At 42.6% G+C, this 19933-nt stretch overlaps 1 protein-coding gene across 1 annotated transcript in view; it reads right to left on the bottom strand.

The window, feature by feature from the left end:
* Nucleotides 1-7418: 7418 nt before the first annotated feature.
* EEFSEC (eukaryotic elongation factor, selenocysteine-tRNA specific) overlaps nucleotides 7419-19933 on the bottom strand; it is a 177028-nt gene continuing 164513 nt past the window's right edge. Inside the window, exon 7 of the mRNA XM_038410954.2 lies at nucleotides 7419-10557. Coding sequence (XP_038266882.1) covers nucleotides 10373-10557 — 185 coding nt within the window. The 3' untranslated portion in view covers nucleotides 7419-10372. The remainder of the gene's footprint in view (nucleotides 10558-19933) is intronic.

The raw sequence follows: 19933 nt of genomic DNA, 5'->3' as shown, positions 1-19933 counted from the left end.
CCCCAGAACGATGTTTGCTTTTTTTGCGACAGTATTACACTGTTGACTCATATTGATATGTATTCCACTTCTGGCGTGTACTCACCCCATGAGTGTAAAATGGGATTGTTTTGGCCAGCAGTGTCTGTTGGGGCAGTGCCTGTGCCCTGGATGATCCCTGTCTCCCCTATGAAAGGGAATAAACGGAATAAAGGGCAGAGCAGGCCCAACTATCCCTTAGTTCCTCAGAAGCCAGGTGTTATGGGACTCAGTAGTAGGGATCATAGAGTACCCATGTATTGGAGCATAAGCATTCCTGGGTGAATACCCACTTCATCAGATGCATGTAGTGGAAATTTCCAGAGGCATCTTGCTTGCATATTTATACCTGCCTCTGGAAATTTCCACTACATCCATCTGACGAAGTGGGTATTCACCCACGAAAGCTTATGCTCCAATATATATGTTAGTCTATAAGGTGCCATAGGACTCTTCGCCATTTTACAGAAATTAAAAGGTACAGTACCAAAAGTAAAATCCCTGAAAGCTGCATGGAAACTTTTTAAAGACACCATAATAGAGGCTCAACTTAAATGTATACCTCAAATTAAAAAAACATAGTAAGAGAACTAAAAAAGAACCACCGTGGCTAAACAACCAGGTAAAAGAAGCAGTGAGAGGCAAAAAGGCATCCTTTAAAAAGTGGAAGTTAAATCCTCATGAGGAAAATAGAAAGGAGCATAAACTCTGGCAAATTAAGTGTAAAAATATAATTAGGAAGGCCAAAAAATAATTTGAAGAACAGCTAACCAAAGACTCAAAAAGTAATAGCAAAAACATTTTAAAGTACATCAGAAGCAGGAAGCCTGCTAAACAACCCAGTGGGGCCACTGGCCAATCGAGATGATAAAGAAGCACTCAAGGACATTAAGGCCATTACAAAGAAACTAAATGAATTCTTTGCATCGGTCTTCACGGTTGAGGATGTGAGGGAGATTCCCAAACCTGAGCCATTCTTTTAAAGCGACAAATCTGAGGAACTGTCCCAGACTGAGGTGTCATTAGAGGAGTTTTAGAACAAATTGATAAACTAAACAGTAATAAATCACCAGGACCAGGTAGTATTCACCCTAGAGTTCTGAAGGAACTCAAATGTGAAATTGCAGGACTACTAACTGTAGTCTGTAACCTATAATTTAAATCATCTTCTGTACCAAATGACTAGAGGATAAGTAATGTGATGCCAATTTTTAAAAAGGGCTCGAGATATGATCCTGGCAATTACAGGCCTGTAAGCCCAACTTCAGTACCAGGCAAACCGGTTGAAACTATAGTAAAGAACAAAATTGTCAGACACATAGATGAACATAATTTGTTGGGGAATAGTCAACATGGTTTTTGTAAAGGGAAATTATGCCTCACCAATCTACTAGAATTCTTTGAGTGGGTCAACAAGCATGTGGACAAGGGAGATCCAGTGGACATAGTGTAGATTTTCAGAAAGCCTTTGACAATGTCCCTCATCAAAGGCTCTTACACAAAGTAAGCTGCCACGGGATAAGAGGGAAGGTGCTCTCGTGGATTGGTAACTGGTTAAAAGACAGGAAACAAAGGGTAGGAATAAATGTTCAGTTTTCAGAATGGAGAGAGGTAAATAGTGGGGTCCCCCAGGGGTCTGTACTGGGACCAGTTCTATTTAACCTATTGATAAATGATCTGGAAAAAGGGGTGAACAGTGAAATGGCAAAATTTGCAGATGATACAAAACTACTCAAGATAGTTAAGTCCCAGGCAGGCTGCGAAGAGCTACAAAAGGATCTATCAAAACTGGGTGACTGGGCAACAAAATGGCAGATGAAATTCAATGTTGATAAATGCAAAGTAATGCACACTGGAAAACATAATCCCAACTATACATATAAAATGATGGGGTCTAAATTAGCTGTTACCACTCAAGAAAGAGATCTTGGAGTCACTGTGGATAGTTCTCTGAAAACATCCACTCAATGTGCAACGGCAGTCAAAAAAGCGAATAGAATGTTGGGAATCATTAAGAAAGGGATAGATAATAAGACAGAAAATATCATACTGCTTCTATATAAATCCATGGTACACCCACATCTTGAATACTATGTGCAGATGTGGTCGCCCCCATCTCAAAAAAGATATATTGGAATTGGAAAAAGTTCAGAAAAGGGCAACAAAAATTATTAGGGATATGGAACGGCTGCTGTATGAGGAGAGATTAATAAGACTGGGTCTTTTCAGCTTGGAAAAGAGATGATTATGGGGGGATATGACAGAAGTCTATAAAATCATGACTGGTGTGGAGAAAGTAAATAAGGAAGTGTTATTTACTCCCTCTCATAACACAAGAACTAGGGGCCACCAAATGAAATTAATAGGCAGCAGGTTTAAAACAAACAAAAGGAAGTATTTTTTTCTACACAACGCACAGTCAACCTGTGGAACTCCTTGCAAGAGGATGTTGTGAAGGCCAAGACTATAACAGGGTTAAAAAAAGAACTAGATAAATTCATGGAGAATAGGTCCATCAATGGCTATTAGCCAACATGGGCAGGGATGGTATCCCTAGCCTCTGTTTGCCAGAAGCTGGGAATGGGCGACAGGGGATGGATCACTTGATGACTGCCTGTTCTGTTCATTCCCTCTGGGGCACCCGGCATTGAACATGTCAGAAGACAGGATACTGGGCTAGGTGTACCTTTGGTCTGACCCAGTATGGCCGTTCTTATGACAGCTCTACCAAAGCAGGGATTAGGTTTGGAGGCTCCACTAAACAGTAGTGCTGGGTGAAAGTGGGGATTGAACTCCAGATAACTGCACTACATATCTAAGAAACTGGAATTCCTTTTGGAGACATTGCCGAGGTTGTCTGGGCCCCAGTGAAATGGGCTCTAATCTGCAGAACAGATCTAAGAGAGCCATTTGGATGGTCTTTGGGTGGATACAGGTTGACCTTTCACCCTGTTAGTAAACACTAGAAATAGACTGGGAGAATTTCCAAAAGATCTTGTCCTGTTCAGATAGCAGGAGAGGGCTCTAATGACCTCAAAAGTGTGAAGTTTAACCTCTCCTTTATTACAATGGAGGCACAGCAAAGAAAACCATGACAGACCACTTGGTTCAAAAATTTTGGCTGAGGTCTTAGTGGCACGTCCTTATGGACTACTGTATAAGGCGGTCCCGCTATGAAGGCTTAGATCTCTCCTACTTGTCAAGCTGAATTTATAGCCACTAAAAAGGCAATCTTCAAAGACGTGTGTGTGACCCTAAGATCCCCTCAATGCCTACTGGCAAAGGGTTCTCTGTCATGTAACAGCAACTCCTATCAGGTCACAAATTCACTACACCTAACACATTGCTGTTGTGGTATTTATCTATAAAGAATGCTCTGTAAGGTACCAAAGGAAAACTTGTGTCATAATGGTCAGCATAATCATTGTGTAATGTATGTTTGGGTAACCATTAAAAAGTTGTATGTGTATGCCTAAGAGACTTTAAACCAAGCAATCCAGGCAGGGGTGATAAACAAGGTTTTCCTAGATGAAGCAATGTTGATTTACTTGTCTCCCTAGGCCTCCGTCATAAACTGAGAATTATGCAAGTCAAAGCAGCTTCATTTGCATAGTAAATCCACAAAAAGAACAAATTAGCAGAAGGATGAGAAAACAGCATCAGCAGGACAGCATTTGCACACCAGCAGGGGTGAAGGACTTTGTTTTGGAGTACACATCAAAAGAATACAGTTCAAAGGTTAACTGGACTATAACAGGGGGAAAAGACTCTGGACCAAAGAACAGAGGTTTTTGCATTAATGAAAGCTGGATCCTGGCCCAGGGGAGAGGGCTTGTGACATTGAGCGGAAGCTTTAGGTGAGAAACTGCCTTAGATAAGGATTGAGCCTAAATTAAGTTTTAGTTACCAGAAAGCATGTTATACTTTTGTTGTGTTTATAATCATTTGTTTCTATTATCTTTGCGTAGTATCACTTACATCTCTGTCTTTTATTTATAAACCTATTCTTGGTTTTACTATTGAGTTCATCCCGGTGAGATATGTAAAGTGTGAATTCACTGCTGAGCTAACAGGCTGGTGTGTATACTTTCTCTATGGAGACAGCAGACTTGGTAATTTCTGTGGAAGTCCAGTGACAGGGACTCAACACTACAGAAGAATGGTCTTCCAGGAGGTTCGGGGACTAGGAAGTATTAAGCATAACCTGCAAGACAAAGAGGGCTGGCAGATTCCTAGGGAGTTTGGGTGGCTAACGAACTGGGATGACAGGGAGCTATCACTCAGTTTAATATCAACAAATCTCTCTTTTGCTAAGGCAACAAGATCACCAGAGAAAGTGTCACAACACAGTATAGAGTAAAGGTTGCTAGATGTTCGAAGGGGGACCCAATAAGCATGATAACACAGCACTGAAGTCGCAGAAGGGTGAGGTGTTTCTGACTGGAGGAAAGTCATGAATGAGTGCCTGAGAAATCTAGCAACTGTTGGGTATGAGAAGACTCTGTCCTGTGACGGGAGGGTGAGGAGCAGATAATTGGACTCTTATCAAGCTAATGGATAGCTCAGAGTGTTTTAGGGCTAACAGAAATTCCAGGATAGCTGCTATAGAGGTTGCTAAGAGAGGTATGTATTTTTGTAGAGCCCAAATAAAGAATTATTTCCATTTTACTCCACAAGTCACCCTAGTGCAGTCTTACCTGCTACAAGCCTAAAGGTTACAGACTTCCACAGAGCAGGATCTGCCTGTGCACGTTAGCCAGCCAGTTTCTAGGCTGTCAAGTGCAACAACAACAGGCGCAAGAGCAGGATCTCTCGCCCAGTCTGAGTGATCACGTTGTGCTGACCTGGAAACATGATAGAAGGTCAGTGTTGACAGATTCATCAGAACTGAATACAAGAACTGCCTGGGTCATGCTGAGGCTGCTTTCTGCCAAAGTTTCCATAGGCCCATTGGCATCAGCGCAATAGATGGGTAAACATACATAAATACTGGTATTCAAGGGATGAAGAAGGTGTCCGACAGACAGCCTGGAATTGATCCCCCTCTGGAGTAAAACCACCATCAAGTTCTGGTCTACAGCAAATAGCTCTGTTCTTGAATATTTCCTCTTGCAGAAGATGCTCTGCAGAACTGAGTCCTTGACAGACCATTTGTGATTGTCTGAGTACTGTCTATTTAGTCGATCTACAAGCTTGGACGATGCAGAGGCACATGACTAGTATGATGTGAGGATGAATGCACCAGTCCAAGAGATGGATTGATTCCTGGAAGAGTAGAATTGATTGTGCCCCCAAAGCCTAAGTGAGGCTCTGACTGATGCGTTTTTGGGTAAAACTTGAGTTGACTGATAAGGGTCAATATAGTGCGGGGCCTATCCTGTGGGAGGTAAATTCTTGATGCTGTGGAATCCAACACTGTTCCTACAAACTTTGAATAACATTGAGAATGGATTTCTCTCTGTTGACTTTGAGACTAAGTGAAGGAAAGAGTCCCAGTTACTTGGATGGAATTGTTCATTTGCTGAAGTGATTGTCCCTGAGTTAGCCAGTCATCAGGGTACAGGTTGATTGGTATCCTTTGTCTCCTTAAGTGAGCTGACAAAACTACTAGACACTTGGTGAACACTCTTGGAGCTGTGGAGAGACCTAAGAGAAGCAGTCACTTTCTCACTAGGAAATGGAACTATTTTCTTTGGGCTGGGTGAACTGCTATATGGAAATAGGCATCCTGAAAACTGAAAGCCACAAATTAGTCTTGAGTATCTAATATGAGGATTATGAAAGCTAGGGTCACCATCGTGAACTTGTAACAATGGAAGAATTTGTTGAGATATCAAAGGTCCAGGATGGGGTGTCATCCGCCTTTTCTTCTTTGGAATTAGGATATAATTAGACTAAACCCCCTGCCCTGAAACTCCACAGGCCATCAGGGTTGCATGGGGCATCAGGGTTGGAGGTGCAGCCCAAATGGACACTGCTATTCAAAAGAATCCAATCTCATGCATGTGGGGTATATGCACACCAGAAGTAGAATACATGAGGCCACTAGTCAAAGAAGAACTGATTTTCCAATATTTTTCTTTAAAATTTATTCTGGGTCTTGGCTCCACACAGACTAATATTTGCATAGATTTTTCCCATAGTGGAGTCTCTTCTTTCCCTCTCCCAGGTTCAGTAGCTTAGAATATTGTGTTCATATGCATTTTAAAATGTTGAGTCTACTTATATAGCCTTAATGATTTCAGATCTTAAACTCATTTAACATTAACAGGGAACTGAAAGGCTTTTTATTTAAAAACAAAGATAAAAAATAGCTTAGAATACTATTAATAAAAATCAATTTCTCTGCTGTCTTTCATCCTTCATTTCACAAGATCGCACATTTCTTTACATTATGTAAATATAGGGTCTGACCTCTCATCGCTGAAATGCAGTGATCTCTGGAGTGGAACATGGCTACTGTAGGGTAATGCAGCGTCCTTACAAATTCCTGTAGTGTTATGCTTTCACTTTTAGTCTGCCACCCTGTGATTACTCAATGTTACTACACTAATGTACATGTAATGTGCTTAGTGCTAACAAACGAACACACACATTGCTCAAAGGTCTCCCATACTGCAGCAATGTGGATGTTTCTTTTTTTTCCTGCAGTCACCTAGCTGCACTAAATTAACACCACAGACAAGGGGTGAAGAAAAAAAACTATACCCAAAAGAGACTCTACAGAGAATTTAGGTAGGCAGAACATAATTATCTATGTTGGAATTTGGCCAGGATACCAGGGTTAGTATCTCTACTCTAGTGAAAAGTACCGCAGGATCTTTGATGGTCACACAATTAGTCAGGACCTGGGGTGAAGTCTCATCTAAAAGTCAGGACATTCAATACCAGAGCACATCCCATCATTGGGCTGGGACACAAGTTTAATCTTAACTCCGAGTGAAGGATGCCACCTACTGAATCATTAATATCACATCTTGCAGTGTTTGACCCCATTACAGTAAGGAAATTGATAGGATCACAGCCCAGACTGGGATGGGTACAGTTTGACACTAAAATAAAATCTAAAAATAGACAGAATACATTTTAAAAATAAGGCTGTTCGCTCTTGAACACAACTTTATGCACCTCCTTCACTCCCACAATCCAAGTAGGCTGCATTAAACATTGAACACCAGCATGAATGTAGTATTTTCTGGATTTTCTCAGCCTCTATCACAATCTCAGCAATTGCTTAAAACCTCCCTTTATTTTGTATTTGATTTTTGGGTTAATTATAGTACATTGTCTCCTATCATGTGTACTAGTATGGTACATTCTGCAACATTTAACCCCTTTTCCCAGTTGTCATTCGTTAGCTTCACAGCTTAATGACACAGAGTCAGAAGATCACAATATGACTCTGTTAAAAAAATTTTAATGCCATTTTTACAAATTACAGCATAATGCACCGATTACCAGGATGAAAGCAAAGTCGGCGTATGTCTGGAGACCAAATAAAAGAATGTTTGAACATCTGTTCATCCTACAAATGCCTTTAAATGCTTTGATTTTCCCATAATCATTTTGTTCCACCATTTTACCCTTTTCTGAATGTGTATCCAACAGCCTCAGGACAGCAGCTAGAGATCTGCAGTAATAGCACATTATAATCAAAGTTCCTGGGCACACTTAAGTTTTTCTCTTAGAGTTACAAGGGGGAAAAAACCCAGTTCTCAGCATATATTACCAACTCTTGGTCCTCTAAAATACAGTGCTCTGCTAGATGAGCAAAGTGAAAGGACAACACTCTCTTCAAAAGGGGTTTATAATACAGAATTATAAAGCACTAGAATACTGTTCAGTCAAAGAGAGGTTATATTGACTCAGTAGGTATTCCAAATCTGTATGTTTTCAGATGAATCAAGTTCCAGAACAACTGACTGGCCCGTTCAGACTGCCCTGAAGAATGCAAGGAGAACTGGGTGGAAACCAAGAAGGAATTCAGAAAGCTAAATAGAAAATGTTATGTAACAATACATACCTTGCACTGACTGGCTGACTTCCATCCAGAAGTATCAAAAAGTCCTTTACAAAGTGTACAGTCAAGAATCACTTACCCATCACCAAAATGCTACCACCTCTGGTGTGGAACGCAGCAGCCAGCAACATTAGTACATAGCAGAGTTTAGGATAACACACACAGACTACCATGTCTTATTGAAACTCATATGGGTATTTTAGGATTGGCAGTTAATAACCCAGTTCGGTATTTGTTGAGAACACCAGAGCCAAAACCTCTGCACTTCCAAACAAAACAAAAAATCCCAAACAAAAATATTCTTAAACATACTAAAAATTCTTTAGTAATTGCAAGTGATCAAAACTTCACTTTTGAGTTTCCCTGAAATTATACCAATAATTCTTAGATTAAGCTGATATAATACATAGGCATTCCCTCTGTGTCATCTCTTTTACAGTTTTCTAAAATACCTATCACCATAGTATCTAAGTGCTAAACAGGAATGCAGTATTGAGTAAAGGATGCAATATAGGATTTGATAATGACTTAACAGAAAGAGAATGCAATAAAATATTCTTATGAAAGATTGTCTTGGAGGGTGTATATGAGAGAGGAGGGTGGGAGAGAGGACATATTTTCCTTATAGGAGGATACATTTTCCAGCAGGGCTGGCAGCACAAGTCATATTAAGCTGTAACTGGAGTTGCCTGCCTAATTCCTCATGGATCACACTGAAAGCGTACCCCATCATCTTAAAGGATGTGCTAAAGCTTTGGCTGGGACTCACTCACTCAGCAGAAACTGTTTGGGATTATTTCACAAAGCGCTTCCTCTGATCTGATTTAAAGGGATACTGTGTCAAGCTAGTTTAGGCACCAAATTTGCCCTGCCGCAAGAATGTTTAGCGGGAAATGTCCTCTGGATATCTAGTTTTTTGCTCCCTCCAGTTCATCCCTATCACCAAATAAATAAATCCTACAATATTTTGCTCTGCTGAAAAAAAGCCACCCAAGCCAGCAGAAAGGGCACAAGCTAACCAACAACCCCTATTCCCATTACTGGATGGGTGATCAATAATGCTTTAGAAAACAAGAGAGCAAATGATCTATTATGGTTATATTTAACATCAAAGAAATACACTTGCTTGGTGCATGTAGCCCCATCTCATTCTCATGGCTGGTCCCAGCAACCACACCACTTACTGACAGCAAATACAGTTACTCCTTTTGATCAAATGGCAGGGGTGAATGTTTTGGCATTGTAAATCCTTAGTTCAATCCCTGCTCAAGAGTGCAGCATCTGAATGTGTACAGCCATTGTTAGTATCAGAGTTAGGGTGGCTTATGCTCTACAAGAAACAAATAAGGGACACTGGAGAACTGTTATCCCCAGCTTTTATGAGGTTGGGGCAAGAAATCAGAAGTACCACCTATGAGAGCCTTTCTAAACAGCTAATAGTTTCTAAAGCGCCTTAGAGATCTCTAGTTTAAAAGGCCTTATAACTGTAATCTGCTATTTTAATTTTAATGAAATGAAGCCAGTCACTATTTCCACAGGCAACTTTTTGTTTCATTCTCACAAAACAAGCACTTTGGTTACAAAAATTAAAGCAGTTCCAGTACATATTTTCTTAGCAATGACTCAGAATATTTTAGCCTCCCAATTTCCTAAAGAATCAAATAAATAGCCAGCAGACTCTCAAAAGCTGTGTGAAATATTGTAGAAAAGCAGTTCTGAACTGCCAGACTAGCAAACATAACAGTACAAGCCATGAAATTATGTGTGTACGAGGATGTTCTAATGCTACAGACTGTCAAGATATAAATCATTTATACAAAACTTCCATACCTGTCTCTTAGACAGCATCACATATTATTAGATCTGAAAATCTAAAACACCTATTTTAATTTTACCATTTAACCAGTAGACTGGTTAATTTCATTTACTGGTTATCCTAAAATTTCCCAAATGCGATTGAGTTTGGATTTTCCACCTTGCTGCAGAATGCTTAAATTAAAAGAAATTTAAAACATTTCACGAAAACATTTCTATCAACTGTAAAACACAACAGTACAAATTGGCAGGTGATACTTGTCAAGAGGGACAGCAGGGAAATTCAAATAGAAAAATCAGAACAAACAAAGATTCTGGAGGCCAAGTGCAGTCATGGGGATAGGAGGACTTTCCAGCTTCAATCCAGGGAGAAGGCACCCTTAAAGGATATTACTGAGTTAAAAAACCTTTCAAAGTCCAAGGTTTTCTGACAAGAAATACATTCCACCTGAATTCATTCTGGTGTGTAAGCTTTTTAAGGACAATTCTGACATCAGCTAGAAGGCCTCTTCCGCCTTCTCAAGATTGAATCATTTTCTTCTGTGTATCAAAGACATATCTTTTAAAGAGAAGGTTGATAGTAACAGGCTGGGCTGAGTCAACCTTGCTGCTTTCATCCTCTTTGGCTGTATCTACCTTCCCTGCCTTGGATTTCTTCTTGGAGGTGACTGTGAGAAGCACCTTTGTATCTGGCTTGAGTCCATCTGAAAAAATCAAGAACATACATGACAAAAAACTCCGTCAGCATTTCAATATTACATGTGTACATCTGAAAAAAATGAATACATGAGTTCATCACTGCAACATACCTCATTTCAAGGATTTATTGGCTAAAACTAAAATTATGACAATCATTCAAAAGTCCAGTTCAGAATAGTTATTCCCCACAATCCAAAATAGTCTCCTGAATCCTCATTCCCAGATCCATGTTCTTTGCAAGCCCCTAATACAGTTACCCCAAACCATCTCCTTCCGAAGTTCTGAGGGGGATAAACCGTGGTGGATTTTTAACAAATCAGATCAAATTGCCTGATCTAGGCCTTTAAAACTCTACAGACTTCCCTCTTTATCCTGCATGGATGCTTTCCAGAAGCCTCCTTCTTTCTTGTGAGTGGATTTGGGGCCTAGCATTTTTTAAAAATCAATAAGAGTCACATTTAACCTTGCTCTATTTCTGAGACGCAAAACCAACTTGTCGAAAAAAATTCAGAAAGCTCCAAGAACATAAGTGACAAATCAAAAAAATTAAAATCCAGAAAAGTGTAGCTCCATAGGCACCAGAGGTCTTGAATACCTTTGGTCCATTACCTAGACTGGCCAAAAGTACACTGCTCAATACAGCACAAGTAAAGCAGTGTTGTTTCTGGCCAAAGCACCATATATGTTAAAGAGTTACATTTTTTTTTTTAACATGGTCAATCCTTAAGAAGATCAGAATTTGGGGGAGCAGAAGAGCACGTCTGAAAGTTTAAATACTATGCTTGAAAACGATTTAAACCATCTGTGTTCTAACAGGAATATCTGCCCTTTTCTATCTAAACAGTAGGGGTTTTATTTACTATTTTAATGTTATTTTAATGTGTCACATTGGTGACATTTCAGATAAGAGATACAAAGAAGTCAAGCCCAAATAAATGCTGCAAAACAGGGGAGATACTGCTCCTTGGAGTCTTGAAGCCTTTTCTTTCTTAAAGCAGATGACAGAGAACCTCTGAGAAGCATAGTCAATGCCACCTATCTGCATACTCCAAAATGTAGCTCTCCGACACTTAGCCAGTTTCAGTTCAGGTGTTTTTAACTTTGGTGTCACGTAACCTTATCTCAAACACTTAATCAGCTTCTCCCACCTCATTCTGAAATTCAGAGACGGAGTCCATATCATGGTCTGACAAAAAAGATTGAGATGCTTATGATTTACTGGAGACAGGAGGTCTACAAGCACATGTGATTTGCTTCATTACAGACACATCTAGCAGGCATTTACAGCTGATTGTGGGGACTCAGCACCAGAGCCACCTTCTCTTCTTGCTATGTCAGATAGTAAATTGCTCCAAGACCAGTAAAAAGTTTTCTTCTTCTATCTTCAGATATTGGAATAAAAAAAGCAACACTTATTTCATGTGAAAGTGATTAGGTTAGTTTCTCCCCAGTGGCTGAGAAGTTTGATGATAATTATCCTTGCATGTATGAGATACAATTAATCAAATTAGATAATACAGTAAAACCTGACCTCAAACATGTACTACACTATATAATTGTTTTTGTTGTTGCTGATTTTTATAAAACCCACACCCAAGTGCTGTCCACGTAAAACCTATTTTAAAAAGTTTTTACTTGCATTATGACCACCTTTCATCATTAAAAATGAAAGAATTTCATCATTTCATAGAAAGTATCTTCTTTTACATTTGGAAAGTACCTAGCACATTTTGAATGCTGGAAACAGCAGCAACAACAACAGAGATGAAAAAAACTATTAGCTGATCCAGCGTAGCTCCCTGCCTTTGTAGGATTTGTTCCCTATTGTACATTTCCATTCTTTTGGCCAATCTCATTGCAAATGTCCCTAATTTACAAGGCTTCCTGTACTCCCAGGGAACCTATTTACTTTTCGGACTTCACTCAGTTTAGACAAGGAAGCTATGCTGTTTAGTTTCACTTCGGTTATTAGTCAGTTTCCCTTTCTTGGTCTCATCACTAGTATTATGTTGCTGCAGCTGGAACATTGCTGCGACCCGTATTAGGAAGATGTTTAAATCCCAATCTTCTCAGAAAGACCCATTTTCATTAATTACAAAAGATCATGAAATATTTCAAGTCATATTACTAGGTTGTGCAAGTAACATTTTAATTTAAAAAAATATTTAATTTGGGGGGGTTAAAACTTGACAACAGTTGCCAACATTTTCTATCTTGGGCGTCAGAAGCTAGCTACCTAATTCCATACTCAGGAATCCCTTCCTCTTGGTTGAAATAGAGTTTAGCACAATAATGCCCCCAATCCTAATCGTGGCCTCTGGGTGCAATCACAATATTTAACATTAAACAACAGGAATAGGTAACTGTCTTGAGTTTCAAAGGTGCAATACAATCACAGTTCCAAATGAGCAGAGCATCCATAACTCTCACAGAAGCCACTGAGAGCCTGGGGTGCTCAGCACCTTTGAAGTCAGGCCATTCATACAGGCCACTGCCTAAATTTAAGCACCTACATTGAAAATTTTGATTTCAAGTAAAAATGATGAAAAAAGGAGAATGGAACCAAACAAAGTGTAAAGAACTATGGTGGAGGGGGAAGGCTTTTTTTTTTTTTTATATAAAGCAACCTCCTCTCCTATCCATCCAGAAAAACTGAAGAAGAAAGAGAGAGGTAAAAACTTTACCTCCTCTGTAGTCTCCACACCCATTCAGATTCAAACAAGGCATTATGTGCAAGAAGAGTCAGCAGGAGAGATGGAAGAATGTGGCAGTTCCTACAAGTGAAATCATGGGCTTCCAGCCAAATGCAGCTCAGGTATTATAAAACTTGCAAGGTATCTAAATTACTTAATCAGATCCCATGGCCCTCATTTTGCAAACAGATTAGGTGGCTGGCATCATACCCTGACAAATGGCAGTTGCTGTTTTTTTCACTCTGGTGCCAGGAGGTCTATGCTGTCTATGTGCTGAAGAGGCTCTATGATATAGAGCAGCACAAAGGAGCAAGCAGAGGGAGACAGGCAGAGAGGCACAATCTAGGTTTCATCTACCTCCGTGGATTTCTCGCGTTACACACAATGCATACTTTACATTTTACAAAACCCAGGAAATGAAGGGAAATATATCTGTCACCGAAGAAGACATCAGCCCTTTAATAGCTGAAATGACGGATATTTTTAGATGAAACTCTAGTTTAACTTACTTACATTAGGGGTCTAATCTCTCCTGAACAAAGACTATGTTAGCTTGAATACATAGTGAGAAATCTGTTCCATTAATTAAGTCCTGCCTCTACTAGGATTTGTAGCAAATGTTAATAGATTTTTTTCCTTCCTCTGTTGGACAATTACTTTATTTTGCCAAGTTGCTAATAGATTAAATTTAAAAGGTCTGTGTGTTAAAAAAGACTTTAGCTTCAAAGTTCTAACAAGCACCTTGCCCACATTGCTGGGAAATACCTACATATTAATATTATTAATGGGCAGTCCTCAGAAGCATAATAGATAGCTGAAAGCTTAGCGAATTCATTCCCACCCATCAACCTGCCTTCACCACTAAGTATATAACATAACTCTCCGAGCCAGACCTTATTTAAAATGTATTTATACTGTAGACTATCCTAGGTTAGAGAAGAAAATGTAAATATACAATAGCTCCTATTATTATTCTGTTGTAAATACCATGTCAGGACTCGCATACTAACTATAGGATTCTTTATTTTAGTGAGGACTAAAGGATTCATCCCAGATGGTATATTTCACAATTCCAGAAAATGGAAACCTTGCAAGCAAACCAATAGGAAAAAAAATCCCACCAGGAAAATTAATTTCAAAGCCTCAGAATGGCTTCATACAGAAAAAAGAAAGATTTTTTGGAACAATTTAATATTTTCAACAATAAAATTTGGTTTTGCCCTAATTTGCGTTACATTAGTTTTAGTATATAAAACATTATTATAACCCAGATTTTTACAATTGCACAGGCAAAAATTCTTGTCTAGTTTTCAGCAAACGTGCCAATCACAACAATTTGGTACACATGCAAAGAAATTCTGGGCTTGTATTTCTTCTTCCTCTTCTCCTATCAAATTCCTGATACTTAGTATCTACCCAGTCAGATCTGGCCATAATTCAAAGGCTATGCCAGATAGAGTTTTAAGGTTCCCCTGATGCTCCATCATGGCATGATCATTTTCTTCTTCATACTGTGGCAGAGCTCCGACCTTGTCTCAGTGGGTCCTGCGCTTCCTGGCAGATTACGCTAGCCTCAGAGGCTCACTGTGACCCTCTACATAGCCCTTCTCCCTCTCGAGGCAAGGGTCACAGCCTACTGAGCCATTTTCATCATAAGCCAGCAAGGAGGTTGGTGAGAGAACTCCCACAATCTCTGTTGTCCCTACGGGCTTATTCCAGAACAGTTTAGTCTCCTGTCATGACAGGGGCCTGTCTTCCCCTCCCAGGAGGTGTTTCTGTAGTGGCAAGTTGGGGGGAACCCGGGCCCGCCCTCTACTCTGGGTTCCAGCCCAAGGACCCTAATGGCAGCAGCTGTTGGCAGCCGACCTTTCGCTGCCAGAATTGCTACATTTCCCTGGACCACTTCCCTACAGCTCTCCCGCTTCTCTCTCTCAACGCCTTCTTCTCTCAACCCTTCCTTAGGGCTCCCTTTTCAGTGCCTTGAGGGTGTCTTCATTACCCAGCCCTTCAGCCACACTTCCTCTCCTCTGGCTCCCTGGCTCTCCTCAGCCAGACTAGACTGAGCCCTTTTATAGTATCAGAGGGGCCTTAATTAGAGTCAGGTGTTCACATTAGCCTAACAGCTTCAACTTACTCTTTGCAGGCTAATTGGAGTCATGTGTCCACCTTAGCCTGGAGCAGCCCCTGCTCTGGTCAGTCAGGGAACAGAAAACTGCTTATCCAGTGGCCAGTATATCTGCCTTCTACTATGCTGTACCCAACTGGCCTGGGTCTATCACAATACCTACCTGATCCTTCTAATAGGGTCTGATCCAAAGCCCAGTAACATCGATGGACCTTTTCCCATTATCTTCAATGGTCTTTGGATCAGGCCTATCGGGAAGAGATGACTTCACTGCTCCTAGCCAGTAGCCAGGATAGCAGATGAGCATTTTCCCACAATACTGCTCTGCAAGTGGACCAATTAAGAGGTGCTGAAAAATTCAAATAGAAATACCATTAAGTAAAAACAAAACAAAAGTAATCCTCTGCTGCATACAAGAGTTCATGAATGATTCTTCATATGTTCATTTATGATTTAGGTGCTGGCTAATACAGATCAAACAGGTGGCAGAGTCCTTCCAGAACTCACGTGCTGAGAAGATACGCGACGAATGAACGCCAATTCCTCCATGCAAGTGATCCTCCCTCTGCCTCATCAGGTCCTCTCTCCAGCTTGACCCACTGCCTAACTCAAATCAATTGCTTCACTTCCACTTGATTGTATTCACTCCTCCATCTCTTATCCCCACTGTTGTATATTTTTAACCTACTACCTGTAAAAGACAGTTACCTGTTCCATAACTGGTGTTGTTCGAGATGTGTTGCTCATGTCCATTCCATATTAGGTGTGTGTGCATGCCACATGCACCGGTGCTGGAAGTTTTTCCCTCAGTGGTATCCGTAGGGGACCAGCTCTGGCGCCCTCTTGAGTGGCATGCACATGCCGCAGTATAAGGGGCACCACCGGCTCCCCGCACCCTCAGTTCCTTCTTCCAGAAACTCAGACAGTGGGGAAGAAGGGTGGGTCATAGAATGGACATGGGCAACACATCTCGAAGAACACCAGTTATGGACAGGCAACTGCCTTTTCTTCTTTGAGTGCTTGCTCATGTCCATTCCATATTAGGTGACTCCCAAGCAGTACCAACGGAGGTGGGTAGGAGTTCATGGATGTGTAGATTGCAACATAGCTCTGCCGAACCCAGCGTCATCTTTGGCCTCCTGAGTGATGGCATAATGCACCGTGAACGTGTGAACCGAAGACCACGTCATGGATCTGCAAAATGTCCTGGATGGGAATGTACGTCAAGAAGGCCGCCGAGGATGCCTGGGCTCTGGTCAAATGGGACCTGTGCCAGCTCGTAACAGGTGCGGATGCAGGAGGTGATCCAGTTGGAAATCCTCTGTGAGGACACCAGAAGGCCCTTCATCTTGTCTGCTGTCATGAAGAAGAGCTGGGTCGACCTGCAGAAGGGCTTGGTACACATCTGATGTCCAAGGCATGCAGCCTCCTTTCCTTGCTAGTGGTGTGCAGCTTGGGACAAAACACTGGGAGGAAGATGTCCTGGTTGACATGGAAGGAAGACACCATTTTCGGCAGAAAGGCCAGATAGGGTCGCAGTTGAACTTTGTCCTTGTAGAACACCATATACGGTGGCTCTGATGTCAAGGCTTTAATCTCCGACACTCATCTCACCAATGTTATCGCCACAAAGAAAGTGACCTTCCATGACAGGTGGAAAAGGGAGCAGGAGCCCATCGGCTCAAAGGGCAGGCCCATGAGCCTAGAAAGAACCAAGTTAAAGTCCCACTATGGGACAGAAGCCCGGACCAGTGGGAAAAGCCTCCCAAGGCCTCTCAGGAATTTGCTCAACATGTTGTGTGAAAACACTGTCTGACCTTGGATTGGTGGGTGGAAAGCGGAGGTGGCTGCAAGGTGCACCCTGATGGAAGAGAGGGCCAGCCCCTGGTTCTTAAGATGAAGCAGGTAATCTAAGTTAGATTGTAAGGAGGAGTGTGATGGAGAGATGCTCAGACACTCAGTGGGAGAACCTCATCTACTTGGCCAGGTAGGTTGCTCTGGGGGCAGGAGAGGATACTGAGGCCCATGGCTTGTCCGAGGCCCCCATCACCGACCTGAGCCCTTGAGAAGGCTGAGTAAAGCTCCATGGGTACAAAGCGGCTGGCTAGTGGCCCTGGGGCCATGGGCTATATGGCGGTACTGCCGACACCAAGGGTACTGCCGGTGCCAGGTTTTGGCCTGCCGGCTATGACTCCTGTCCAGTGCCAGAGCTCAAGGCCAAGTGGTTGTTCTCAGGCGACCATGAGCAAGTAGATTGGCTATCCCGGTCGCTGCAGTGCCAATTGCTATGCCTGGCCGGGGAGCTCTCCACTCAGGATGTGTCCCTTCTGCGGGTCCTCGGAAACCGGCAGCGTTTGGTGACGATGTTCCGATGATCCACACCTCACGTTGCTCAACTGGTACCAGGATGTGGAGCAAAAGCTGGAGTGGCTCGGTTTCCAGGAAGACTTTCTCTCCGATCTAGGGGATCAGTGACACATACCGAGGAGCTGTGGACCGATGACTCCGCTCCTGAGACAGACTGTTCCGGGCCTGTGACCAGTGACGAGCCATGGGTGAAGCACTGGGCTGGGCCTCGTGCTGTTAATGCTGGGAAGGGTGGAACTCTGCAAGCCTATACCAGGTCACCGGCATGGCGTGCCTTGAGCCCTGCGGGTGGTGCCCCAAATCCAGAGACCAGCGAGGGCTTTGGCAAGTCTGCCTCTCTGCCTTCGAGGACTGGTAGCTCCATGTGGGTGAGCGCTGGCGGGACGCCCCCCATGATGGGGAGCAGTGCTGCTGAGATGGGAACCTATAGAAAGGACTCAAGGAGGGTTTACCCCTAGACCGGGGTACTGCCGTAGCAGGTGTGGGCGGCACTGGTAGCGCCAGGATATCCTGAACTGCTTGCAGGGCCTGGGGTGTCGACGGGACCTCTAGCTGGCAAAGGCTCCCATCACTGTCCGGCATAGCAGGTATGGGTTGGGGTGGGCTGGACCACTCGACCTGAGCTGGTGTCTGACTCCTGGAAGGAGGTATTGAGATGTCCTCCGGGGGCGTTGGCTTCCCTCCTGCCCTCTCCTTCCCCTTGCAGGATGTAGGAGATCTTCATCTCCCTATCTTCTTTAGCCCCTTGATAGGTGCCGGGGGGGGGGGAAATCGCTGCCGGTGTGGTACTGTGCACCGATGCTGCGGTGCTCAGGACAGATTCAGACCTTGACTGCTCCAGTGCCAAAGTTAGCGCCAACTCCATTAGGAGCACCTTGAGATGAAAGTCCCTCTCTTTCTTAGCCCGAGGTTTGACAGACTTGCAAATATGGCACTTGTCGCTTATATGCGACTCACCAAGACACCTTAAACAACTATTATGCGGATCGCTAATGGGCATTGGTTTCTTACAGCGATCGTATGGCTTAAAGCCTGGGGTTAAACCCATCCCCAGGCTAAGTCCCGTTTGGGACCAACCAAGTAAAAACACTAACATACTAAGGGAAACTGTTAACTACGAACAACTATTTTACAAGTTCAAAATACTGAACAAAGCAAAAAAAAGCTAGGCGAAGCAGCAGATGCTCCAGCACCGCCACTGGTGGCAAGAACGAACTGAGGGTATGGGGAGTCGGCGGCGCCCCTTATACCGCGACATGCGCGCACCACTCTAGAGGGCGCCAGAGCCGGTCCCCTACAGATGCCACTAAGGGAAAAACTTCCAGCACTGGTGCATGTGGCGAGCACACACTCCTAATATGGAATGGACATGAGCAAGCACTCGAAGAAGCAGCCTTCCTTCTTCTTGTTCTTGTGGATCCCAATCCACAGTTTCAAATAATCCTTTATCCCATTCATTACTCCTATCTACATAGTCTATTGTCCTCCTGTGTTTTCTGTCCTTTTGTTTGCTGTCTTCTGCTACTCACCATTTTCTCTGACCCTGAAAAGGTCTCCTAAGATGGACTTGGCTATTTCCCCTGAAGTCTAACCCGGTGGTTCTCAACCTGTGGTCTAAAACTTCCAAAGGGGTCCACACCTCCATTTGAAATTTTTAGGGGTCCGCAAATGAAAAAAAGTTGAGAACCTCTTCCCCCTCCAGCTCTCCTCTTCTTCCTTTTCTCTTTCCACCTGGCCATTTCTCTCTATCTCATTCCCTGCTCCAGCTTTCCCTCCTTTTCCAGGTTTCCTCTGCCTCCTCATTCCTACTCCGATCTCAGAGGTCTCCTGTACCTCCAGGAATGGCTCGTCTCCTTTCGAAGACTAATGAAATGCTGAGTGACTGGAAAACTGGAAAAGGCTTAATGCTACATACTTTGCGGAAAGTAGTAAAACAATGGAATAACTCCTTTGTGCCTAGCCAGAGAAGGGAACAACAGCCAAGGCACTGACGAATCACAATATTGTGAACAGGTGGAATGATATACATATGGGGCATGCCCTCTAACCCAGCCAAAAGAGAGAAAAATGTATACAGCTGAACTTCAAACCCCCCTCCCTGAAAGAGGCCTGGGTGCTCCCTGCATCAAGTAACTGTTCCAATTCTTTACTGCAATGACAATTACAATGACACCTAGACCTGATATCACAAATTTC

Source organism: Dermochelys coriacea, chromosome 7 (genome assembly GCF_009764565.3).
Source record: "Dermochelys coriacea isolate rDerCor1 chromosome 7, rDerCor1.pri.v4, whole genome shotgun sequence".
Lineage (NCBI taxonomy): Eukaryota > Metazoa > Chordata > Testudines > Dermochelyidae > Dermochelys > Dermochelys coriacea.
Note: the sequence above shows the minus strand (reverse complement) of the source record. Positions and strands in the feature narration are given on the sequence as shown.